We start from the raw sequence: 26516 nt of genomic DNA on the forward strand, positions 1-26516 counted from the left end.
GGGGCGGTCCCACGCCCGCGGGGGGGCGCGGCCTATGGCGGCCTTGGCGGCCCCGGGATGCAGCGGGACGTGGCCGGGCTCCCTCTGGCCCCCGCGCTGCGAGCCCGGCTCGTCGCCGCCGGCTTCCAGACGGCGCAGGAGCTGCTGGAGACCGGCCCCTGCGGGCTGAGCAAAGGTACCGGCGGGGGAACGGGCGCCCCCGCTGCCCGGCGGTTCTTGTGTCCCGCCGCTCCCGGCCCCGCGTCCTTCCGCGGAGCGGCCGGGGGAGCTCGGCAGCGCGGGCGGGGGTGAGCAGGGGATCGTTTGCTTCCATGGTTGTTGCACATGAAGCAGCTCGGGCAGATGAGGCGCTTGGTTCACAGTGAAGTGGCGGCTCCTCTCAGTGAGGCCTCGGGTGAGGGCAGAGAAATGGGCAAAGTTAATACTGGATTACTGAAAACAAAGATAAAAGATCTTACACTGAGTGACAGATGTAAAGGGATACAGAAAAGGAAGAACCGGAGGATTCTGTCTCTCTCATGCCTTTCTTTCCCCAAGGGTACGTGCTTTAAACAAAATAAACTTATATGTAGTCAGAAAGTTGCCTTTTTCAAGGAGCTGTTATGATTCTGTAATAATCCCTATGGAAATGAGGAAATGTACAAACATGAGGAGTAACAACATAAAATCAAATCAGTACCAATTCATTTTTCTCCTTCCAGTTGTTACCTGCATTATTTAAAAGCTGATAACTACTTGCAAACAGGCTAAACCTGCCGCTCTTGCTGTGGTTATGTACACTACACCAAACTCTATTTGCTTTTAAGATTTGCACAGACATAGTAAGAATAAACATTATTTTTATTATCTGTGCTAATCTGTGGTAATAGTTTTGCGTTGAAGATCGCAGTGAAGTAGCCAGATCGGGCAGACATATACCTATAATAAAGATGAACACACAGATATTTGCAGGTACCTCACCTCTGTTGTGAGGTCTGTGTGTCAGACCTAGAAATGATGCACAAGGTGCATCACCCTGAGAATTCAGAGCACGATCAGCAGGTGTCACTGTCAGAGTCTGCAACCTGACTGCTTTTACAGGACATTATTTGCTTCAAATGAGCTTATATGATAGTACATTCAGTGCAGAATAGGTGAATTGCTCTGCTGGATCTCATCCCTGTCTGTGAACAACAGGTTTTATTTTTTTATTTGCAGATAGCTAACTGTCACCTGAATTCTGAACGCAGGGCATTGTTGCTCTCTTGAAAATCCCATCATTAGCTCCAGAGGTGTTGGCAAGCTGCGTGCATCCTTATACTAAAAGGATTAATGTTTTTGTGTTACGCTGCAGAATGATCAGGTTTCCGGCAAACAAGTTGAATTATCCCTTCGTACTTTAAATAATTCTCTGTTTAAAAAATTAAGGTAGTGTTTTCCTAATTTTGACTCTTCTAGAAATTGGAATCTCCAAAGAAGAGGCGCTGGAAGCGTTACAGGTGGTGAGGCAGGCGTGTCAGGGGGATGCAGCGAGGGCGGCAGGGGGACCAGGCACCACCAGGAACTGCACAGCGCTGGAACTGCTGGAGGAAGAGCAGGCCCAGGGCTTCATCATCACCTTCTGCTCAGCACTAGACAACATCCTGGGAGGCGGCGTGCAGCTGACAAAAATCACCGAGATCTGCGGAGCTCCTGGTGTTGGGAAGACACAGCTGTGGTATTTTATTTTGAGATTACTTTCGTGCAACTGGTGATCACTTTTCTTTGTTTAATTTAACTATGAGGATAGTGCATTTTCTTGTTGTCATGACTGCAATCTCTGATTCTTATACAGCATTATAAATCTGATCATGAGAATGGCGGTACTGCTTCCCGCTCCAGGTATTCCCCAGCAGAAAGGTCACTTTAGGAGTGAGCTGGAAGGGGAGAGCTCTGGGATATAAATACTTTCTCTCTTTTCTATTTCCCATGGCAGTATGCAGTTGGCAGTAGACGTACAGATCCCAGAGTGTTTTGGGGGCGTTGCTGGAGAAGCCGTGTTCATTGACACCGAAGGCAGTTTTATGGTGGACAGAGTAGCGGATATCGCAGCTGCCTGCGTGCAGCACTGCCAGCTCATTGCCCAAGCTCAGCAAGAAGAAGGTACGTTGCCAAGTCCTTTTTTCCTGCCTTGTACGCTCCGATTTGAGTTGAACCAGTGTCTCGTAGGCAGCAGTTTTACCATTTGAGGGTTTGAGCAGCTGTGCTGGCTTAAGAGGTTCTTGCTGCCAGCCTTTTATTTCCACCTGTATGTATTATACCCTGAAGTGCATCAGTACATGGAGCCATGCTGCAGACTGAGCTGAACTACTTTAAGAATAATTGTTTTTCTACATGATAATTTCTGGGTTTTAGGTATGTGGAGTATTTGGCTTTTTTGTTGTTGTTGTTTAGCACATTAATGATCAAATTTACAGCAAAACCCAAACAGAGCTCTGTCAGCAAAACTGAGGGGTAATGTGCAGCAAAGCAGGGATAGGAAGAGCAGCTGCAGAATTTCTTAAGACAGTGTTGCTACTGAAACCCCGTAGTGTAGAACTGTAGCTGGAATTTGGCTCCTTCATAAGGTCAATACAGCCAGGTTGCAGTTAATGAAGGTTTTATGCTATAAGACATTGGTGTGTTGGGTATACTGACACAACTTTTTTGGAGTATTTTATGTGGCAAAATTCTGTTTGAAAAGAGGTAAAAGGACACCATATTAAACGAGCTACTGCCTGTACATTAAACAATGGATGATTGATAGTCACCGTTCTCCTCTGGCAGTGTACTGGCTTGAAAATCATTTACTAGGAAAGTTCTTTTTTCAGAAATAATGTTTTTATTTTTGGAGCGCTCCCTTGGAGCCTCCGATGTACCTGTGTGCAAATGCTGAGATCGCATCTGCTCACCACCACCTTGACTTTCAAGCCAGATGGAAGGTACGTTTCCCACACTCTTTACCTGGACTGTTTCTGAGGGTTTTACTGTTGCTATATGTGGAAGGTGTAGTTTGATAGAATGATGAAAGTCACAATATGCTACTACAGACGTCTGACTCATTTACTCATCTATTTATTTGTTCTCAGATCATCTAAAAGCTTTGGAGACTTTCTCTCTGGAAAGTATCCTTTCTCACATATATTACTTCCGTTGTCGTGACTACATAGAGCTGCTTGCACAGGTTTACCTCCTCCCAGACTTTCTTTCAGAGCATTCCAAGGTAAGGGTTATTGCAGACTTAGCAGAAGATACCACTCGCCTTCACACTGAAGATTTTCAGGGATGTTCATCTGTTAGAGTAACATGAATAACACTTTGGTACCTCATCAGCTTGACTGTAATGTATTGGCTGATGCCAGACTACAAATGTAAAGCTTGATTGCTTTTTCATTCCCATCCCGATTACTCTTGAGAGTAATTTGCTTTTGCTACCGCTGCTGCTGGCATTTTGAGGCAAAGACACTGGATCTGTGTTGCCACATGTTGTTACATTTCTGTGAGCACAGAGTTGTGAATCGTCACAAAACTGCCTTAGAAGAGAGTCTCTGAGCCAGGTGTGCGTGTGTTGGCTGTCATGTGGGGGATCAGAAAGGCTTAGTGCCGTTTTTTGGTCCTAGAAGATTGCTGAGGACCAGAAGCATCCTGCACCGTGTTGGCATACAGAAAGTGACTCTTCTCCTTCTTCCCAATACATCTGTTGCTACAAGCAACCAGAGCCTGCAGCTTGACTCTTGGGTGGACCACAACCAAAAAGTTTCCTAATACCCAGTGTTTCAGTGAAATGCTATTGTAAGGCAGATTTTCACCACCTCCCTTCCAGATTTCTAGATTCTGCACAGCAGATCACTCCCCAGCAAGATTTGGGGGAGACGATTTGTACCTCATTCTAACAGAGCACAAATCAGTGTTGTTTAGTTAGATGGCCTCTTGCATATCATTCCCATCTTTGGAAGCTGTTATGTTCTTGAAAGCGCAGATGGGAGCTTTACTTTTGCTTAGTGTAGTCTGGTATTTCCCTTTCTCTGCCAGGTCCTAATGGTGCCCTGTTGTGTTTGCTCTTGTGGAAAGTACATGGCTTCATTAGCACAGTTACACTGGGCTGCAGTTCTCTGGTACCATCTGTGCCGATTTATCTGTGCTTGGCCTGGAGCCTGAAGCGCTGAAGGTTGCAGGAGAACCGTAAGACCTTCTGGTGATTCCTTGGATGGGCTGTCAGTGACTTGACAGATGCTCATTGCAGTCCCGCTCTCGTTAAAATGAGTCTGGGCCCCCTGTGCAGAGCTGGAGCTGGGGTTGGGACCACAGGAAACCTCCAGGTTTTAGGGGTTTTGTAGAGAGTGTTATTTGGAAATATGAATTAGTTTGAGGTCTTGTTAATAATATGAGAAAGACCAATAATATGAAAAAGACTACGTTAGAAAATACTCTTGTCATAATAAACATAGTTAAGGTCTAGTAGAGACAAACAGACATGGAGAAGGCAAATGTTTCCAAGTTTTCTCTGTATAGCCTACTTTTGTGTACTTTAAATCTACTTGTTTGCTATTTTGTAAGTGCAACTGGGAGAAAATAAACTAAATTGCATCCTACCAGGACATGTTAATCTGATAGGCAAGTTATATAACTATGTATACATTCCTTTGTAGCATGACTCGTGTTTATACTGTTAAGCTGATTGTTCTGAAAGTCAAAAAGAACTTGTAGACACCTAGGACCTGAGTGACATCCAAACATGTGAACACTGTAAGAATATCCATCTCCCTTCTGTATTTCAGACAAATACAACCAACAATCAAATCAAAACAGCTACAACAAATGAAGTTGGAATAAATCAAAGCCCCAGACTAATATTTATATAGTGTCTTGAGGGTGATGAGCCAGCAGAGCATTGTGTTCTAGCTTCAGCTGATGAAAGCTACCAACGAAATAATTCAGCAAAGCAAACATCTTCAGGCAAGATGGATACTCAGCTCCTTGCACAGTGCATGGAACACCTTTAAGCATCTGTTAAAATCTGTGTTTCTAAGCTAGATCACTGATACGAGCCTTAGAATCAGATGGGTTGTCAGTGACTGCAGACAGCATGTATTCTAGTTTTGATTTGCATTTTATTTTTTGAGGGAGAAGGTGAAATAAATCAGTGTTCACAAAGAGTTGATTGAAGTACAATTCTGATGTTGGACAATTTAATTTTTTCCTCCAGCTTCTCTTCTGCAAGGCTCTAAGTCCAGCTTTGTTATTTTCTATTCTGTACCAGGTTCTTCAGGGTGAAGTCAGCGAGGTCTGAAACAGGCGGAAGGGCAGCTTGTGCTGAATTAACTAAAGCAGAGCTTAGTGCAGCGCTTTGTTTAAGCTGGTGCAGCTACGGCCTGAGCTCCTGTCCATGTGTAATGCAGAACTGCACTTGGTGTATTAGCCTGTTTGGAGCCGGAGGCTCTTTTCCCTGCACTGGTGTGAAATACTGGTTATCTCTGATATATAGAGATAGACAATAGGTGTTATACTGTCGTGCACATCCGAATATCAAACAAAATATTGCTATTACCTTACATAAAACATTCCAATACACTTAAAAAGACATCTTACTGCTTTTTGTCTCTGGTTTGTGGGATAGTAATGGTAGTTTTTTGTTTTGTTCCACGCTGAGGTCCGGCTGGTGGTAGTTGACGGAATTGCATTTCCTTTTCGCCATGATTTTGAGGACCTCTCACTTCGGACGAGGCTCTTGAACGGTCTGGCACAGCAGCTGATCATTGTAGCAAATGACCATAAATCAGCGGTAAGCCTGGGGCAGGTTTAAATCACATAAGGTGCAAAGAATTACATGTGATTTGTGATTGTGAACAGCAAAATAAAACTGCAAGAATGTCCTCTACATTCATGTTTGCCAGTTTGGTCAGTAAATATAGATGGATCACACAGGCAAAACTGTTCAGGTGGAAAACTCCTACATTTGCCCAAATAAGTAAAATTTGCATTAAAAGCATCCTGTGGATCCTAATTAAATGGTAGCATATCAACTGGTTGTGCTGTTTCACATCATCTTTAATGATTTGGTCAGACAAGGAATGCTCCTTTGGTGACTTCTGCCTACAAAGCGCATGCATTAAAATACATTGCGATATGTTGCAGTTCCAATGTAATTTTCCACTCCTCATTTGAAAATAAACTACTGTCTTAGCAGAGGAACTGTTCTTAGGGAGAAATCCACTTTATCTGCTGGTTTGGCTTGCTCTTCTGGCATCCATGGAAACCCAGAGCTCCCTTCCTGGGCATTGTTTCCATGTCATTTACGCCAATATGGAGGCCAGCAAATCTTGAACCGCGCAGCCAGCAGATGGCACTCGGAAGCTACTTCTGTTCCAGGAATTGTTTGGGAAAGTCTTTTCCAGCCCAGAAAAGCATTGTTCGGGAATTAGAGCTTACACCGGCTCAAAATGGTGCTTGTGCCTGTCACCGTTTCCAGGTGACTTGTAACCTTGTCACCTGCAACCCGCTCGACTGGTGCTAAAAACAAACCTCGCCTTGTGCTTCCTGTGACGGCTGCGGGAAGGGAAGGAGCGCAGCTCGATGTGCTGCCCGGGTCGGGCGATGGGTTTGCACCCTCTGCCCTCACCTTGCCATGGATTATGAAGCTTCTTCCTGCTGTTGTGGGCACCAAGGGAGACAAATGTTCTATGTCTGCTTGATTTGCACAGCCTCCCATTTACCAAGTGCTTTCCCTCTGGAACTGGGTACCTGGTGACCTTGAGCAGGAGCAGTTGTCATTGTCATTGTACAGTCTATTTTTTTTTCCTCTGATCAAGGGAACCATATAAAACTTATTCCTATTGAACAAGTGAGGAGCTTAGTACAAACGCTTGCTAAATACACACTTGTGATCAGTCACAGAGCTTCAGAAATTAACTCAGAGTGGCCCTCCTGTTAGTTTTTGAGTTAGTTCCAGTCTAAATTCAGCTCATGTGCCAGAGGTTGCTTGTTGGGTGGATGCTGGGTGGTCTGGATGCTCTCATGTGGTAGGAAATACATTCCTTTAGTTTCTAAACCCTGGCTGGGCTGTGCTGGGATACCCAGACCAGTCCCTCTCCAGCAGGGATCTAGGGAGCCTATCTGGGGCTCTTATCATCCATTTATGATGAGTTACTTCTCTAAAATACACGATGTGTATCTTGGGGCTTTCAGCTCTGTAAAGTTTGGCTGTGTTCAGTGGAACTGCTTGCTTTAACACACTTCTCTTAACTATTCAAGCAAGAATCGTACAAGCATGTCAAACAATGCAAACCCCTAGGGTGTAAGATAGGTACATTTTTTTTTAGTTTTCATTTTTAATGAACTTTGCAATTAATATTCCTGGCTCTTTTCTGTCTCACCCACCCCCACTTCTACCAGGGATCTAACCTAGACTGTCTGTGAACCTCCTACGAGTGATTCGTGCTGCGAAAACACTCCCCCGCTCTGTCTGTTCACTTTCATTCTGCTTTGTATTGTACCCACTTGCGCATTTTTAGACTACAAGGTGCAGGAATTCTGTTAATCGCCAGGCTCATGCTTGCTTGGAGCAGCACCACCAAGTTCATTTATGGCTCAGTGACTGGAATCTCTCTCTTCCTAGAGGGCTAGTACAAGTCATGAGCATCCCATTACAGATCCAAACAGTTCCTAGCACAAATACGGTGGAATATACAAGTTATGCAGAGTTTGCATCCCTTGGGAAGGAAGAAATTTAGGTTTCTTGAAAGTCTTGAGTGAAGGAAATCTACCTGCCATGCAAACTGGAAATACATTTTGCAAGGTTACCTTATTTTGGTTTGGTTCTTGGGAAAAGATGAGGCAGTTCTACAGATTCTTCTTGTTAACATAAAAGCTTCATTACCATAAGCAAGGGTTTTGCCTGAGTAACTACTGATAAAAGCTTTTGAAAAATCCCTCTCTTGCTTCTGTTTCCTGTTCTAGGTAGTTCTGACAAACCAAATGACAACGAGGTTTGGACAAAGCCAGTCCATGTTGGTACCTGCTTTAGGTAGGTGTTTAGCTGGTGAGTGGAAAACTGAGTTGATCTTCCAATCTATGATTTCCTTTCTCTTGGCATCATGTACAAAGAAAATTGAATTGTTTGCTGAGCCCATCAGACCCATCTGGAACTGCCAGCATTGTGGAACTCTGCCGCATCCTATGTGCTGGCTGAGCTGTTGATGTGATTGTCTTCCAATCTGTTTCTGCTTAAAAGCGGACCAGGTACACTTAGCTTTTTCAATAATAAGTAAACCTCTGATAAATCAGGTCATTTATACTGAAACTCGCTCGTGAATGATCGTGCAAAAAATGTAGGGATGGACTTGGGGGCAGTAAAGCTCTAGCAGGAAAGTGGTGATGAACAGGTTAAAGCACTAAGAGGAGAACACAGCCTAACATTTGCACACCTCAAACTATGCTCTGATTTCCTAAACTCCCTGAGAATTATTCACTGCCTCTCCAAACAGTTCTAATTGTTTATTTTGCCATTGCACTTGAATGCATTCCGGTAATAATTTGCAAAGGTGTTTCATGTTTGCTGCATAGCTGGAACTCTCCGCCTGGTGCTCTCTGTAGTTATGATGTAGAGGGAGGTTCTACATGTGATCCTCAGCCACATAGTGACTTTAAGTGGTTTTTTGCTCCATTTTTTCCTGAAATGAGCAGAATACTCCACGTAGACTCTTCTGCTGCGGTCGCAGGGGAAAACAGAACAGTTCTTCTTCGTTTTGACAAATGAAGAAAAAGCGCAGCGTTTAAATCTTATTTCGGGTTGTAACTTTGTAGTATTTTATGAGGTACTTAAAGGGCACAAATTCTCTGTCCGCTGCTTCGGTTTCCATGCACTAAGTAATGGTTCCCTTGTTCTGGAGGGGACAGTACAAAGGCAGAGATGTTCTCGGTGTCCGTACAGCACTGAACCATTTGGCACAGGTGTAAGATAAAATGAACAATACTGACCAGCTCCTCCGAGACTGTGAAGAATGTGGAATTTTGAGCTGTGCATGCAGATAAAGACCCAGCTTCCCGTATCTGACCCTTTTTGTCATTTTTGCCTCTTGCTCTCTGATGTATCATTTTTGGCAGCCTTTCTGGCTACAAACTCCATTAAAGAGAACAGATTCTGTCTTCTTTCAATGGCCACTGTTGTTTGCGAGCTGTTGTATTTATTGAGTCATAGGGAGAGTAAAGAATGTGAAGACATTCAGAGTAGGTTATAGTTCAAAGATATCACGTATTGTCTTGCACATATTTTCTTTTGCAAACATTTAGCTTGGCATAACCTCATATTGACCATAAACTGATGGTGACTCTCACCAGAATGTGTGGAACCACACAGTGCTGTTAAACTGAGTTGTGTGTACTCCTGCAAAAATGAAACTTGGTACCAGTTGGTAAAATATTTAAGCTAAGAGATATTCCCCTGATCCTAAACAGTGATATCTCAAGTTGAGCATTATAGAGTGGTACAAAGATGTGAATTTACTCCGTAGACTCGGTGCAACTATTGAGCTGCTGGATTCCAAGGTGATTTTTATGACCCTCTCTAAAGGGACGCTATTTCAACAGTCCCATCGTAAAAGCTAAAGAAGCTCCTACTCCTGCATGGTTGGTTGTAGCCAAAGGAACTATTGAGGGAGGCATCAGCAGCAAAACCCCAAGTAAAATCAGTCCTGTTGCCTCCCCTAAATATATATTCTTTTTCCCCATTGATTGGTAAGCCTTAGAAACAGCCTGCTCTAAGATTTCAGAAGAGCATTAATCTCTAAACTCGTATTCAGCTTCCTAGCAGAAGGGAAGTTCTTATTTATGAAAAAAAAAAGCACAGATGCTGCAAGGTATTAAGCCAAGAGCTTTATGAAGGGGACAGCTTCCTTTCCCTCTAGTGATAGCTAAGCTGGATGTTCCTAGACATTTCTACTGGATATATTTAGAAAGAAGGTCAAATATTAATCTACAGCCAGTTTAACACAGAAATATCTTATTTTACAGTAGCATTTTTCTCTCATATTCGATAGAGTTGGAAACATTCTGGTGTGGAATTTGTACCCATTGTAAAATGCGTTTTGATCTCTGTCTCTGAACCGTGTCTGATAGCCAAAATCTTTAATCTCAGCTTGGATATCGTGGCGCAAGCTCTGGCAAGATGCCGAGAGGGTCTAGGTCTTCATTACAGTTGAATAATTTTCTTCCTTCTCTGTGCTGTAATGAATACCAGAGCACATGGGGCATGTGGGGCTGACGTGATAGAGACCAGCAAGTCAATGAATACCAGAGCACATGGGGCATGTGGGGCTGATGTGATGGAGACCAGCAAGTCAATGAATACCAGAGCACATGGGGCATGTGGGGCTGATGTGATGGAGACCAGCAAGTCAATGAATACCAGAGCACATGGGGCATGTGGGGCTGACGTGATAGAGACCAGCAAGTCAATGAATACCAGAGCACATGGGGCATGTGGGGCTGATGTGATGGAGACCAGCAAGTCAATGAATACCAGAGCACATGGGGCATGTGGGGCTGATGTGATGGAGACCAGCAAGTCAGCGATTCCGACGTCACAGGGCTGCGCGCAGGTGAGCGGGAGAGCCTTGCAGCGCTTCACCAAAACGGCTGTTTTAAAGTGCAATCCATTTCTGGACTACTGGCTGTCTCCTGGGAGAAACAGGAAAACACCCAATAAAGCTGTCTATAAATGGACTGAGCTTGTGGTCAAGTGTGAACTGGAACAGCAGTTTCCTCTGAAACAGGATGACAATCCAAACTTCTCTTCCTCCCACCACACTCCCCACCACTTGCTTGCGGTTGTGTTCTTTTGCATTTTGCTGTCAGAAGCAGCAGACTGCTTCAGGGGCCATTAATACTTTAATAATCATTTACTTTCTCCCAAAGCTTACATCCCAGAGGGAGCGATGTTTGCTCATAATTATGCCTGAGAGACAGAATATCGCATTTTTGAAGTAGGATTTAGACATACTCACTAGACTTCTTCAGTAGTAATTAGAGAAATTGTTTCTTCATGCTGCCTCTTTTTTCAAGATTTGTCTGTATTTGTCCTTTATTGGGTATCTATAAAATCTCTCTACAAATATGGAAGTATTGCATCAAGTTTTCTATAAACCACTGTGAGTACAGAGGTTATTCCTTGTCTCTGTATATTTAATAATCTAGTTGTGAAATCCTTGCACGTATTAAAAAGATGTAGTTCATTACTGCGAGAAGGGTGTATATGTTTTAATCATGGGGTTTTTTGGAAGACTGGTCTAATTTCAGTTCAGTTTACTGATGATGTTGCTATTATAGGAGATAAATAAAATAGCCTGTCATTTTGTGTCACGCAGGAGAAAGCTGGGGACACGCTGCTACTGTCCGCTTAATCTTGCACTGGGAAAACAGTCAGAGGTAAGAGAAAACACAGGCAAGGGAGGTATGTAATAATAATGACAAAGGTGACATTTGAGAGTCTTTTCCAGACTGGCTTTGGTGGCCCAGCAGGTATTTGAATGTGACTCCTGGCCATGTCCCAGGCTGCTGAGGCTCAAGAAGAGCTTTCTAGTTCAGCCTAAGACAGCGTGGGCCCAGCTGTCACGCTCGTCCTCCGCACCACGGTCAGCTTGCTGCGCTGCTGTCCGTCCTTTCTGACCAGACGCCGTGTCTCATCAAACCAGAACATCCTGACGGCAGTTGCTCAGACACAAAAGTTCAGGATCTGGTGGCTAAGTTGAATTTTTTTGTTGTTATCTGCAGTTCGTAAGCAGGGAGAGGAATTTCTGTGCTTCAGATTTTTAGGCCCCAGTCAGTACAAAGCCAAAGATGCTGAAGAAGGCTTTGCACCTCCCCAGGGGCTCTGGGGAGGATGGACCGCAGGCCTGCTGAGCCCTGAGCCGTGGTGGCAGCGTTTGGACCTTTTTGCTTTTAAACGCAGCAGGATGGTTGTGCAAAACCGGACGGCTACACAGAAACCAAATTACAGTGAGCTGCAGGGAGGGAGGAGGAGAGCTGCATGGCCTCCAGTGCAGAGCTGACCTGTGGAAGATGGTTTGTAAAAGGCCAAAGGAATGAGGATGACCTTTCTAAAACCAGGATGAAGTTGTGTCTGTTGTGATGAGATCTGTTTCCTGGCCTTTCCCCCTCTTCAGGATATTGCAAGCTCATTTTGCCTTCCTGGTCAGTTAAATTTGTCTTGTATATAGTATCACAATGCAGCAATTTGAGATTAAGCAGCCTTGCTTCAATTCCCTAATCTTCTGCAAACAAAGAATAAAAATGCCACTGGAATGTTGTGCATAGTTTTACTTGTTAAACTTGAACGAGAAACGCAGTGCCGCTTCCTCGTGGAGTTTTGCTTTAAATTCTGAGTTTGAAGGCAATGCAGAATGATTACAGCAGGCTTTTTAATTTGGAATTAAATTAACACCACTGATTAGTTAACAGCCTTTATGAGACAGAAGTTGCATCAACATGATTGCAGAGTGAACAAAAGTTAATTTTATATATCAAAAGTAAAGAGCTTTTTTCTTCTTCTGCAGCGCAGCCAGGAAGGTTGCAGATACGGGTTGCAGAGAGCAAGCCAAGGACAGACAAATGTGGTTTATTTACTGTTCTAAATATGCAGCTAATACGGAGTGGGGCCTGCAGAAGCACAGCAATTCCAGTTACAACTGCCTATCTGTGAAAAGCAGAAATAGCTACATTCTGTTGCATTTTTACACAAACCTATACCTGATGATCCATTGTGATTTTGTTCTTGGTTTTAGATTAGGTTACTGAGACACAAAGATGACCATTTGGGAATCCATTTGCCTTTTTTTTTTTGGCTTTGGCCAAATATGATACCTGTCTCTTTTTTTAATACTGTTGCAAATGTCAGAGTTTAATTATAAGGGTTCTCATTGCTGTGAGGAAGGATCCTGTTGAGTCAGAGGCACACAGCAGAGCTCCAGCTGAGTGCTTGGAAAAGCACGGCTCCTGCACCTTCACATTCAGGCTGTTTTGTGGAGTGTAACACCGCTTAAATGTTCTGAGGAATTCCCTGTGTAGCTAATACGAAGTGGCAGTGTTCCTCAGGCTGTAATTACGTGCTCTCTAATAGAATGGCACCTCAGGGAGGTAAAAAACCCCCCAAAATAATTAACAGGACCTTTGGCAGGGTGTCTTGATACAGAGAGCGGAACACTTGCTGTACCGGCTTTATGTAAGTTTTGGGGATGTTTTCAGCCCCAGGACTCGCTGAAAAACCCCTTGCTTTGAGGTGCTTTGCAATTTTCTCTCTACATCATGCAAGCATCTATTGGGCTACGCGCTGTGTAAGTACAAATCAGGATGCATTGCTTAGAGTCTAAATGCACAAAATCAAAGAAGTGTTAGAGAAGTACAAGGGAAACGATTTTCTCAAGGTTATGCTGTATGTCAGTGGCAAGGTCAGGCTTAGAAATGGAACATCTTATTCTCCATTCGCTAGGTTGTATTGACAGGCTCGTGAAATCCCTAGAAAAAACCTCCCTAGAAGTATTTGAATTCTTGAGGTTGTCTCCCAACTTTGAGAGGTCAGTGAACAAATGATTGATAAATGCAGCAGGAAAGAGTTGTGCTCAAGCCCCTTTTTTGTTTGCGTTTTAAGAAAATGGCATTTGGAATTAACTCATCATGAATATTGTTCCAAAAATGTGACTAAATACTGTGATGAAATAAGGCTAATTAATCAGTCACTTGTTTTAGTAGGTCTGTGTTGTATTTGAGGTGACAGGCCATGTGAGGATGGGAATTTGGCATCCACGGTTTAAATGACCTATATGACCGTATATAAGAATTGGACTGGTCACCTGCCCCATGACTGGGGGAAAACTTGGTCCGGTCATTTGATTACTTGGAATTTTTGTTATTGTATTGACTAATCATAATTATCTGTTTTTTGTTTAACCAGGTTGGCAACGTTGTACAAGTCGCCGAGTCAAAAGGAGTCAACCATACCCTATTGCATTACAGTTAGTATTTCTTTTGGGATGGAAATGCAGCAATGGGGGCAAATTGTTACCTGTAAAGGAATTTTCAGACACATGAACAAATCTGAGAATGATGTTCGCTTTCTTAGTGTTGCCTTTCAGTTGCTTTCTGACTGTGATGTCCCCAGGTTGATGAGTATTTTGCACCTTTTCCCTTTAGAAAAATGACCCAGCATGTTAGTCTTAGAGTGAAAGCATTTTGATTTCCAGATCACATTTACAGTCAGCCTGTCCCCGTCTGTTCTTGTGTTAGTATTGCTGATTTTATCTGCCCTTGATGTTAAGTTTTGGCCTAAGTGCAATTACAGAGAGCAATAATGTGCTCTCTGAGCCTTCATTTTGGGAGACTGGAACAAGCTGTTTTCTCCCTTGTCAGGTAGGTGGTTGTTTCCCCAGTTGCTCTTCTCTGCATCTGCCCCAGTTGAGTTTAACTTTTTGGGACAAGGGTGACCAGAATCATAGGTGGTATTCCAGAGGTCTCAATAGTGCTATGTGCTGTACATATTTCCACATCTCTGCTTTAAGTGCTTTGCCTGATATAACTGAGGTTGTATTTATCTCTTTCATAGCTCTGTCCTACCAGTGACCCTATGACCAGCCGATCTTTACAGATTTTTCTCCTCTGTCAGTATCATATGAAGAGCTTCCAGCTTATGGCTGGAGTTCTTATTCATCGCGAGTTAAATCCTGTGATTATTTTCTTTCGTGGAGTGCTCAGATACACATTAGTGAGAATGCATACTGCCTAAGCTGTATTTAGGTTTTAAAAAACCCCACTGCTCGACTCGTATCTTCAAATATCAGATACATAGGTACATGCCACAACTATTTGCTATGTGTCCTCATGGAAACAGGTTGCCATAGCATTTCCTGCAGATTTTAATGTTGCCCTAAGATGAGGTCTTCAAGCTATCAAACATAAATCACATTTTTTTCACTCAATGTATTCACCTGGACAGAAGAAATACTGCAAATATACATATATTTCTTAGCTCTGTAAAGACTGGAAGGGTAAGTGGGACTATGTCCCAAGGTTGTTTGGCTCATGTGATGCGAGTGTGCGGCCCTTTCCAGCTGACAAACAGATGGATTTTGTCTTAGACAGTTTAATTGCCTTTTTCTTTCAGTTTTATATGCATTATAAACCAGCTATGCTCTCTTCTTCTGTGTGAATGCACACAATCTTGAAATACAGTTGAGAGCGTATCCTAATCAAAGATTTGTTAAAACTTAAGATTATCCCTGTGTTTTTTCTCTTAATCCTGTTGAGCTGCTTCAGCAGATGGTTTCTGTAAGTAAAAAAAGAATGTATTCTCCATTTCTTTTCATGAAATTCAGGTCTGACAGTAACAGTCTGCTGTTATCATTTCTCATTCCCATCTCCGTAGTTAAACTGGAAGATGTAAATACACATTCAGTGTTTCCAAATCTGATCTAGCACATCTATGTATAACCAGCACACAGAAAAAGATAATTAAAAAAAAATAATAATAAATTCCTCAAGCCTAGATCCTTGAAGATGTTCAGGCTGATGCAAATTAATGCTTTAGTACCATTGACAAACTGGCTGCTCCGTGCCTGTAAGCCGAGGGAGAAGTGCGTAACTTAGTGACTGAGCTCTAGTTCCTTCTCAGCGTGTCCTTCCCATCACGCTGGCAAGTCGATCACCACTCTGGGCACGCGTGGAAGCTGTGGAACACCTATCAAATTAAGTGGAGTTTCTTTCACAGGATTCATTCTTAAGTGCAGAGTATAGAAATGTAAATTGATTTATGCACAAGGGAGTAAGTAGATCATCCAATCCACCTACATTTCCCAGGTAACATGACCTGATTATTTAATCATGAAACATAGAGACCCAGGACCTATATTCGGGGTAGGAATTGTCAGTATTTCCCTGAACTGTGAAGGGTCTGCCAGACTAGCAGTGAGAATACTGCTCAAGTGATAAAGCCATCTACCTTTGTCAATCTTGATGCAGTCTGTAAATGCCAGAAGGTTAAAGAACAATTCAAAATGACTGCAGACTGTCTCAGCTTTGTACATCCTTGGCTCCATTAGCCACGTTCTTACCGTCTAAAACCCAGTAACAACTTCACAAATATACACAAAACTCTTGGATTTTTCAAGGCGCTATGCCCAGAAGGTGCGTGCCTTTAAATGCAAAATATCCATACTAAGCAGCCTACTTTATGGTGTTCTGGCCTTTATAACCATTGGAATGCTTTCGCTGGGAGTCTAGCATGCTGGATTAAGTGGATTCTTGGCTACAGATCCACCTTTGTGCCTGAGGGGAATGGCAGAGATTAGACGCAAGCAGCAGTGAAACACTAAACTTAAAGATACCCCATTATGCTATTTAGAATAACACTTGAGTTGCTTATAATAGCAGAGGGACTGCACAAATTCTGCCCTTGTGGCACCTCTTGCTGTTTGTTCCTTTGAAAACTGTAGGCTGTGTGAGGTGAGGCATTGAGAAACAGAAATACAGAGATGGGAGACTTACACAAACCATTCGGACTGGGTTGTGTTTTGGTTTGGATTGATCTTGGTGTGGGGGACACTGGCATTTTAGAAGAGTCAGGTCTGGTGGTAATTCTACCTGCTTTTTCACACTGCACCAGCCTAAAATGTCAGCTTTCCCGAAATGCTCTCATCCCCATGCTGTCTCTACCTGAGCATTTAGGATCCCCAAAGCAATTTTTCAGATTAAACCCTTTTCCTCTTGAAGTCGTCACCGAGCTGGCAGTGCTTCCTGCACAGCGTTTGTCTGGAGACAGGAAGACAGTTGCAGGCTTCATGTAACATCTCAGCGTTTCCATCTGCATCGGTGACACGCTTAACTAACTGATTTTCCAGATCTTTCATATTTTAAAATCTTTTAAAATCATTTAATTGTGAGCTAAGGTAACAGAAAATTGGAATGGTACTGAGGCAAACAGATCATTTCAAGCTCTCTGCTTAGCAGCATCTAGTTTTCACTTCAACATTTATTAATAGTTTTTGGCAGCTAAAGGTTCTCATCCCATTGTGTCCCATAAATTACTATGCTGGGGCAGTCTTTGCAGTCTAGAGACCGATTCAGATACGCTGCTCTCTTACAATGTCTCATTGATGTTTTCAGTTCATTAAGTAGCTACATAAAAATATCCTAGGTTGTAGAAATGCAGAGTTTTGTTTCTGAAAATGATTGAGGCAATTAATCCAGTCATTGTGCTTCTGTGGGAGCTTGAAAAAGGGCTGAAGGCTTTGGCTTTTAATTTATTTAAATAGGCAACGTAATTTAGAGAGAAGCAGTGCTTCATAGTCATAGGAGTTATTAGTGATAAAATGAAGAGGGAACCTGGTTGGTGAAAATGAAGTATCTTTAAAAAACAGTCAGTTATTGGTTGTCATGCGTGTTGGAAATCGTGCAGTTCTGAGCTTGGCCTGGTCTATAAACATTCTGTGGCTGCTCATCTAAATGACAGCATTATACCTGATCTTCTGGGAAGCAGTTAGTTACCCATGCAGTATATCCATAAAGTGTTATCATATGATGTTGCTTATATGTTACAGTCTCATGGTTTCCGAGATGTGCAGCTTCCAGCTGTCACTCAAGATGCAGAAGATACTGAAATGAACCCTCGCAAACGGCCACGGAGAGAAGAGGAAAAGTAACAGCGATTCCAAAGTTGAATGTTAAACGCGTGCTGCGTGAGAACAGTTGCATAGTGAACACGCAACCAAAGGTAGCCTGAGAGACTCTAATTTAAACTCCTGCTCTGGATATTATTTTAACATTAAGACTGCAATATGCAAATTTCTGTTGCAGGAAATTCCTTTGTGTATGGCATAATTTTACTTTTATAATAAAATTCTATGTTTTCTATAACAAGGGGTTTCAGCTTTTTTCTGAGAGATGGAGAATACAACTAATTTGGGGAAAAAAAATGAAATGCAAGCGTCTAATACATTACATTAATGATACATGTCTTGATCAATCATCTGGTTTTGTGTGTATCTGAATTTTAACAAGGTTTCCTGCAGCAATCCGCTCCCATGACTCAGAGCGGGGCAGAAGGCAGTGGAGCTGCTGATGGATGCTCTAAGATAAATAGAAACCTAAATGCTGTGCCAGACCAGGGCATCAGCCCTTACCTGCTGCAAAGTCCTTGGTCAAGGACAACTGAAGCCGCAGGTTCAACTTCTCATTTATCTTGTGGTAACAACAGAGAGGAAAGACTAGATCTGAAGGGCAAAAGATTTAATCCAGCACGGTAATGTCATGTTCCTGTCTTAGTAAGACTATTTTACCATCGCTTGAGCTTGAACCAAACTGCTGCACAGCCCTCGGCTTCCATGTTCTTTTCATAGCAAAGGATTCAGAATGAAGATGCTGTCATTAGGATCTGTTTTGTTTGTTGCTTTAATAAAGAGGAAACCCAGGTTTCTTAGGCACCAGCAATATATTAGCAGCTCCAGAATCTAAACCAAATGAAAGAATGAATGTACACTGAAAAAACAGCAGGGATCTGTCCTCTTTTTATTAAGAGAAAACAAATCAATAAGATTATTAGAGGAGAAGAAAGGTACCGCAGTACAAAATAGTAATTACTTCAATTATGCGAAGTATTTGTCTGTACACATGCACACATACGACCCCTTTCTGGCATAGCGCTGGATAATGTTATAGCTGAGGAAACTCAGCCAGCAGGCTAAATGGAGAACTCAAGTTGTGGGAGTCACTATCTGCAATTTTTAATTTAGTAACACTAAACTGACTTTGCTTTGAAACAAAATTCTGTGCTGCATCTGAGTCACAAAACTTCTTTATACAAAAAGCCGCAAAAAAAAAAAAAGTGGCAGTGATTTTTGGATCATTATAGTGTTTAGATATAAATTACATAATAAAATATTAAAAGGAAAAGTATTCCATTGCTATGCAGCAAACTGGGCTGTGTGAAAACTTAAAAACTGTGAGTCAGGGAGAAGCAAGGGTGACATAGAACAGCGGCGGGATTGTGACTCAGACAAACATTTCAATGCCGGAGACACAGGCAAACAAAAGGATCCTACCGCATGTGATGTCAGCAAACGCTCCGCTTGGGAACGGCGGCTTCCTACGTATTGCAGCGCAAGAGGAGGGGGAGCCAGCGCCGTGCACATGCCTACGTAGCCACAAGGAAAACCATCCGTTAAAGAGTGTTGTAACAGTATTTTAAGAAGCACTGCTGGTTACGACTGATAGCTGCTATCTAACGTGTTTGATATTTATGGGAAAAATCCGTTTCTCTCAATTTGTTGTGTTCTGATTGAATATCCTCAACACGTGCTTCTGTGTGTGAGGAGAGTAAGGATGTGTCTCCAATACTATTGATTTCAGCTGACGGGGGTTTTTTATTTTGTTGGTAGTAGAGTGGCATCCAGAAGCCCCAGCTGAGATGCTGATCTTGTTATACCAAGATAAATCGTTTTGTCTGGGTAAATACTAGATCTACCAGTATTCCAGGCATCATTATCAAAATAAAAAAATTGCAGAGTTACTGGTTAACAGTGGGAGTTACAAAACATGCAAAGGAAGCATTGGAGGCTCTCTATGCTGAGATTTTAATTCTTTGGTTTTCATATTGAAGCTATTATAAAAATCAGCTCTGCAGACCAGAACTACAGAGAAGGATCTGTTGGAGGAGGCAAAATTAGATGAAATGAGCCAGATTTCATTTTATCTGCTGGAGAGAAGAAAGCTGTTCCAGGCTTAGAATTGCATATAAAGAAAGAATTTGACCGTTGCCTCACCAATAAATCTTCCATGGCAAGTTGATATTTTCTTACATGCTCCTAGAATTCTCTTGCTTGTCACAGCATCATTGTGCAACAGTGAGCGGCAGAGAGAACTTTATGACTGCACAAAAAGATTCTAACCAGCCAATGTCATGGCACTGAATCGAAAATAAAACAGGTTATTTGATTTGCTTTTTAAGCCCCAGTTTTCTGAAAGCCAAAAGCTTTAACTATCATGCTGAGTTTTGAATGATTCCATTTTGTAGGGAAGACATTTACTTGTGATGTAGGAACCTACTTCATCACCGCGACAAGAATAACAGTTTCTACCACAGGGCTTGGCAACAGGAAAACACTGTGGTCACATTGTACTCCTTCTCAAGCCCAAATCCTGCTTTGAAATTCTAGCTTGGACAGAGAAAATAACAATTTATTTCTTCCTGATTTTATGTGTTCTGCACCTCTTTCCCTTGCAAAACACTGAGAAATGAACTAGCTACCAAAGAGAATAAAATTAAGAAAATATGAAGAATAAATAGCTCATCTGAAGGTGAGAACGTGTAGCCAAGTTCAAACAGTCTCATGTTGAAATCAGTTACGAACTGGTTGACTAATGTGGAAGGAGACTCAGCTGCTAATCTGAATGCTGAATGCAGTGCTGAGAAAAGTACATTTAAAATATAACAGCTATTTTTCTGTTGAATTTCAGTCACTGTTCCTTTAGTTATTGGGGGGGACTGAAATTAAATTTATTCTGAGGCATTTCATGGATGAACAAAGGTGAAGTCCTTACCGCCTGCCTTTTTAACCCCACCCTTTTTCTGAACAAAAGAAGATATGCAGGTTGAAGGACAAGTCATTGTGTTCCAGCTTCTCAAAAGAAATTGTCTTTACCATGCTTGGGATCATAGTTATTTAGAAAGGCACATTAAGCTGTATCACACTGTTTTAACACATTCTAATCCTGTATGAAATACATTTGATTAAGTTTTGAAGTACGGTTTGATGCTTTCTTGTCCAAAGACAGAGTACCTTGAGGGAAACTGAATAAATAGAGCGCTTACATTGCAGAAACACAAATATTACAACAGAGTACGTAAGGGAAATAATACTTTTTGTACAGGATGAGAAACAGGGAGGGTAACCAGTGATTCCTGACCAGTTTGAGCCCACAGCCTGGCTGTAGGGGAGCGTGAGGCACCGGGTGCCGGAGCTGGCAGCATCCTGGGGCCGTGGACCAGCCTGTCCCGTCCTCCTCCGCACCAGTCGCCCCGCGCTGCAGAACCAGAGCCAGCTGGTACCTGCCCCTGGGCTTCCCCTCTCCCCAGGCCATGTATTCAACATTGTGTGGCTTCCAGCCACAGTGTCATTTGGGATGATTGGGGACAGGGGAGTTGGCTTCCCCCGGTGAGGGCGAGATTTCTGCGTTCCTGTTCTAGACTGAAGAATGAAATCAGCGGGAACTGGCCCCCTTCCCAGCACTGAATTTCACCCACAAATGCACCCTCTGTTAAACTGTAAGATACTGTCTTGCTTCCTGCAAGCAATAAATATTTGTACAATATGCACTACTGATTTATTACAGAGTTTAAGTTCTACACAGTTTTAACTACATCTATAGAAATAATAAACGGTATTATAAGCAATAGCTCAGTCACTACATAAGCAGTAAAAAGGTTAGATTGTATGCTGAAAGGATGCATAGAAAAGTATGTATTTTACTAAGTCATTCTTCAAGAATTGTAACTAATACTGTTCATTTTGTTACAAAAATTACTTACCATTTATTTAAATGGAGACAGAGAAGAATCAGGACATTAAAAAAAAAAATCACATTTCGGTTTCAGACAATGGGAAGAGGGAATGTTTAAAATATAAAATATCTAGTAATGTATAAAGGAAAGTAAAAAGGGAACTCTGCAGACCTCAATAAATGGTTCTAATTTGATCTAGGTGCTTTTCTCAAAGCCTCCCAACATGCTGTTTGAATACTTGCTCAGTTTGGTGTCTCACATTGCATTATTTTGGAGTTTAAAATTTCTAATGTATACTTCTAATACTCTAATTTATTTAGAGTGAACCACCACCATTTTAGCAACACGGTTACAACTATACTTGCTTAGTGATTCTTTCCATATTGTGACTGGAGCAGAGTATCACAGAATCAGGAATCTATTCTACAGTGAGATGATGAACAAGTCATTTAAAGTAAGCCTGTGGAAGAACCAACATAATTTTTTAAATCCCACTAGGCACCTGCCTTAAACTTTGCTCTCATTTCAGGCTGAACTTCACCCTCCACTCCAAAAAGGCAGAATATGCACAGACCGTTAAATCCCTAGAACAGATTATAAATAGGATTTAAGTGGTATGGCATTTTGTATTGCCTCCTCTGAGCAGAAGTGAGCTGCAGGCTCAGGAATTCCAGTAGTGCTCTATTCTCACAGCCTGGCACTGTGGGACGTCAGCCTCTGATGAAATGTGTTGCAAAAATGGAAAGTACAGAGGAAGGGCCTGGCACGGAACCACTGCCTGCGAGCTCTGTTGGCTGCTGATATCCAGGAGGTCTGCGCCCCTCATCTCTGCTTAGCAGTAAAAGGAAATTATGATAATGAAGAGTGACTGATTGCTGAAGTGGATCAACCTTAACAAGAAGATATTGGACCCTGATGTGCTCCTGCCTGCAGGATGATCTCACGGTTTGACAAAATCCAGGCCACGTTACCAAGCATTCTGTGGTCAGTGCGTTTTGCTGCGGCAATCCCATGGGCGCTCATCTGCAGTCACACTTCAAACAGTCAATCAAAGGTTTTATGACGTAACAAATTTGGTATTAGTCTTTGCCTTTGTTAATGGGAAACAAGTCACATTGTGCTATATCTGCTTCGACACTGTTCCAGACCTGTTTAGTCATGGCAAAGGGCTTGGCTTTTCATTAGTTCTTTCTTCCACATACTTTTCTCCAACAGATTTCCAAATCTAACTAAATAGGCATGGACTAATACCCCATTTCTCACTACTGCTATACAAAGGACCCCCTTTCCTAAAATGGGATCTGAATGGAAGGATGAAAAATGGAATTTTCCATTGGAATGGGATTGGAAATTTCCATGACAGCTTTGGAGGCGGGATTCAAGCCTGAAATGCTGTGTTTTGCAACGGATATGGATATTTCAGAATCATCTTCGACTATTAAACTGGAAAAGCTGATTTGACCTCAAAAACTTAAAAGAAGAAAAAAAGTGAGAGAAAGAAATAGAGATAAGTACTTTGGTACTTATGAATATCCTAATACAGTACTTATTACAGTAAAGAAGCCAGAAAAACAGTGGTAACAGGAGTTACTGGGTTTTTTAAAACTGCAGTTCAACACAGATTGAACCTAGGAAAATGAACCGGAGCTCGAAGCAGCTTGTCACCAAGAGCCTTCTACTGTATTCCTTTCAAATTCTTCCTGTCTTTACTCTTAACCAATTCAAATTATTTTAGTGAATTGAACAATAGAGTTTGAAGAGCTATAAAAAGACTTATCCATATTCACATTCACAAGGTGACCAATATTGATCATATGAATACATATCAAGAATCTGAATCTCTTCCAGCAGCATCTTGCAAGCATCATTTCATATATCATCCCATATACAACAGTACATTCAACAGTAGATGTGCCTTCAAAACGAGAACAGCCAAAGGCTTGGAAATACTTGCTTTTCTGGTGGTTTCATGTGGCCAGGAAAACAGACTATAGCTTCCAAAATTACTTCTGGTTTACTGCAAAAGCCCTACTTTTTTAAGGTATTACTTTGGAAAGGCAATTTATTTACCATTGCATTTTCCCATTATACCCTTTTGTACGGTGTTGGAGTGTATACCATAGATTTATTAAATACTGTCAAGTCGTTCTTAATGCCTCTACAGTTTTTCTACTTGTCAGTGTACAGGAATCACTTCCAAAGGTTACAAAAAAAATAAAAAGCACTTCTTTTTGCACTCCATACAATTCAGGTCACCTCCCCACGGCCTGCTCAAATCCTGCTTATTTCTCACCAGTAAAATGAGAAAGAGGAAGACACCATTTTAAGGCTAAAATTAAACAGATTTCTTCCAACATGACAGTGTAAGATCTTCTTTTAAAAAAATGCAACATGATGAAGCTGCAAAGGACACAAACACCTGTATTTCCTTCTCAAGTCAGGTGCAAGTCTTATCCTCTGATAATATGTTGCAAATCAATGACTTCAGACTCGAAATTTTATTAAATGTGCATTTATTCCATCCACCTAACCTCATCACACAGGAACTACTTACACTGCTGCTGCCCGGCAAGCCAGGGTGCACCGAGCCATTCTAAATTTAGCTTCCAGAGTTACCAAACACTAAAAACATTTCTTAATTGTACCAAACACGCCTCTCATAGATTAGTGCTTTACTTGATAATGCATTGTATTTCAAGCGTCCTTTTCTGGGCAGCAGCAGCAGCGTGGCTGCCTTGTGTGGTAATTGCCCACCCCGGTGTCTGCGCAGAGCGAAGCGATAGCGGGTTCCTGGCTGCCCAACTCAGCCACACCACCCACAGCTGCCATATGTTCCACACCGCGGGTTAATAAGAATGGGTTTTCACCTTCCCTCCCAGAAACAAATGTCAGCATGGCGCTGAGCCATAAGCTCTTTATTTAATATTGAAGCAAAACAATGCTAACTTGACCATGGTGCCAAAACTTGACAAAGTATCCTGAGTACAAAGTTCTACTCCATTTCATTTTAATTAGTGTCCTCTGCAATTAGACAAATGATGAAAAGCACATGGGGACTGCCAAGATGAATCAAGGACATCTGGTAACTTTAACATTTCAACATGATACAGATAGGTATTACTCTCAGATATTCTTCGTGCTGTTTGAAACAACTTAAAAAATATACAATTAACAAGAATTTAAGAAAAATACTATTAAATGCTTTTGAAGCTCTTCTTGGATAGCTTTAATTGCTGTTTGTCATGCAACATCAATTTGATCATAAATCTTGTAGAATTAGCTGATATTTCCCTAAGACATACTATAGTATGAATTTTTCGAACTGAGATCATAATACACTAAGATTATCTGGATTACAGTTTCTTAGAAACCCCAACTGCTTCTGAACTACTAATGAAAAAGAACTAATCATGCATTTAAAAGTGTTTTTTTGATACTTGCATTAATCTGCATTCTCTTGAGGCTTGTGACTCACTGATGATGCAGTATCCAGAAACCTAGAACAAATAAAACCAAAATCCAGCAATGACATCAGCAGCTGCAACTGTGGGCTCTCTCTTCAAAAAGAACTATGATGTTTTTTACCCCTCAAGCCCACGGGGCATTCCTAAACAAATGAATGTTAAATTGAAAATATATCAATGGTATGCTGAAAAAAAATACTAAGAGGTATCTTTCAGGAGAAGCTATGCAATATTCTGTAACTTTAGTAGCTTCTGGCTGTGAAAGACTAAGACTAACTGTGACAATCACATTTTTAACTCTCATGGCTTTTACATATTCACAAGATTGCAATATGATCAGTCAATGCAGTTGCCGGAAATATTCTAAAATTAGTTTGGTTCTGAAATAACAATTCACCAAACAGAAGACAGATTTACAGCAGCACCTGACATGCAGAGGTAATTACTCCAATGCAGAGAACAACAGGTTACAGCAAGCTCCTGTCCTTGTTATAATCCATTAAAATCTGAGAATATTTTTGCATATGAGGCTCATGATTTGGCCATTTATCAAGGTATATCTGACATTAAGGATATCATTCCCTCCCATGTGTACAAACTATTTTAAATGTGTGACAATTATACCTGTTCGCTGCTGGCATTTATGGACCTGACAGCTCTGAAAATAGCTTTTCAGCAGCAAGGAATCAAACAAGGCAAAACGCCTTTCACAAAGGAAAGACGTTTATTAAACAGCAGTGGGATACCATAGAATCATTTAGGTTAGAAAAGACCTTTAAGATCATCGAGTCCAACCATTACCTGGCACTGCCAAGTCCTCCACTGAACGACGTCCCTCAGAACAACACCTACACAGTATTTGTAAAGTTATAACCACTGACTGGCTATAACTTTTAAATTTCAGTCAGTGTTTTATCTCCAGCCACTTATGAACTCTGCCGTGCCAGGACATCGAATGTGCAGGCATCATAGAACATATCATTCATAAACCCACTTGGCTATACATATGCCAATCTTGCACATAAAATAGTGTTCGGATTTTTGCTGGGAATGGGTAAATCTGACTCCCAAGCTCTCCTGGGAACACGGGGAGCATTTGGGCGGTTGGGGGGCGCGGGCCCCACACGGACCCGCCACAGGGTCACCAGAGGGGACACTTTAACCCAAATACCGTGTGTTTCTCGGCCAGCCGTTTCCCTCACGCTGACCCACTCTGGTTTTAAAACCGCTGTTCAGAGGCTGCTCCTGGCAGCCGGCCCGGGGCTGCCGATGCCCCCACACCGGGAGGTGAGGCCGGGCCGCCCCCGGCCCCGCTTACCCTGCGGCCCCGTCCTGGCTGCGAGCCCGCGGAGGCGACACCGGCGCCGGAAACGATGAGCGCAGGGAAATCCTGAGGCAGAGATTAGGTAACAGGGAACGCGCTCTCAGGTTTCCTTCGGGTTCCTGTGAGGAACCTACGCGTCTGGCTGCCTTCGCATGACTCATCGCAACGGCGCGCCTGTCAGCGCGCCTGCCCT

General features: G+C 42.2%; 2 protein-coding genes and 1 long non-coding RNA gene across 3 annotated transcripts in view; 2 read left to right on the plus strand and 1 right to left on the minus strand.

The window, feature by feature from the left end:
• The first annotated feature begins 13 nt into the window (after positions 1–13).
• RAD51C (RAD51 paralog C) lies at positions 14–17895 on the plus strand. Its single transcript, XM_065853313.2, has 9 exons — positions 14–175; positions 1438–1696; positions 1955–2121; positions 3087–3220; positions 5648–5779; positions 7954–8020; positions 11358–11418; positions 13940–14000; positions 17577–17895. Exons 1-9 carry the CDS (start codon positions 58–60, stop codon positions 17676–17678), a joined length of 1101 nt encoding a protein of 366 aa, XP_065709385.1. The 5' UTR covers positions 14–57; the 3' UTR covers positions 17679–17895.
• A 129-nt stretch (positions 17896–18024) lies between these two features.
• Positions 18025–26498, minus strand: LOC139829481 (uncharacterized). The gene is made up of 4 exons (XR_011741957.1): positions 26318–26498; positions 24977–25032; positions 19077–19168; positions 18025–18485 (listed from the first exon to the last, which is right to left on the minus strand). It is a non-coding gene; the product is annotated as an uncharacterized lncRNA (long non-coding RNA).
• The window catches only part of PPM1E (protein phosphatase, Mg2+/Mn2+ dependent 1E), a 57279-nt gene continuing 57223 nt past the window's right edge, over positions 26461–26516 (plus strand). Inside the window, 1 exon segment of the mRNA XM_065852983.2 lies at positions 26461–26514. Within this exon segment, the coding sequence (XP_065709055.1) occupies positions 26476–26514 (39 nt within the window). The 5' untranslated portion in view covers positions 26461–26475.

The sequence above is a fragment of the Patagioenas fasciata genome, chromosome 19 (assembly GCF_037038585.1).
Source record: "Patagioenas fasciata isolate bPatFas1 chromosome 19, bPatFas1.hap1, whole genome shotgun sequence".
Taxonomy (NCBI): Eukaryota; Metazoa; Chordata; class Aves; order Columbiformes; family Columbidae; genus Patagioenas; species Patagioenas fasciata.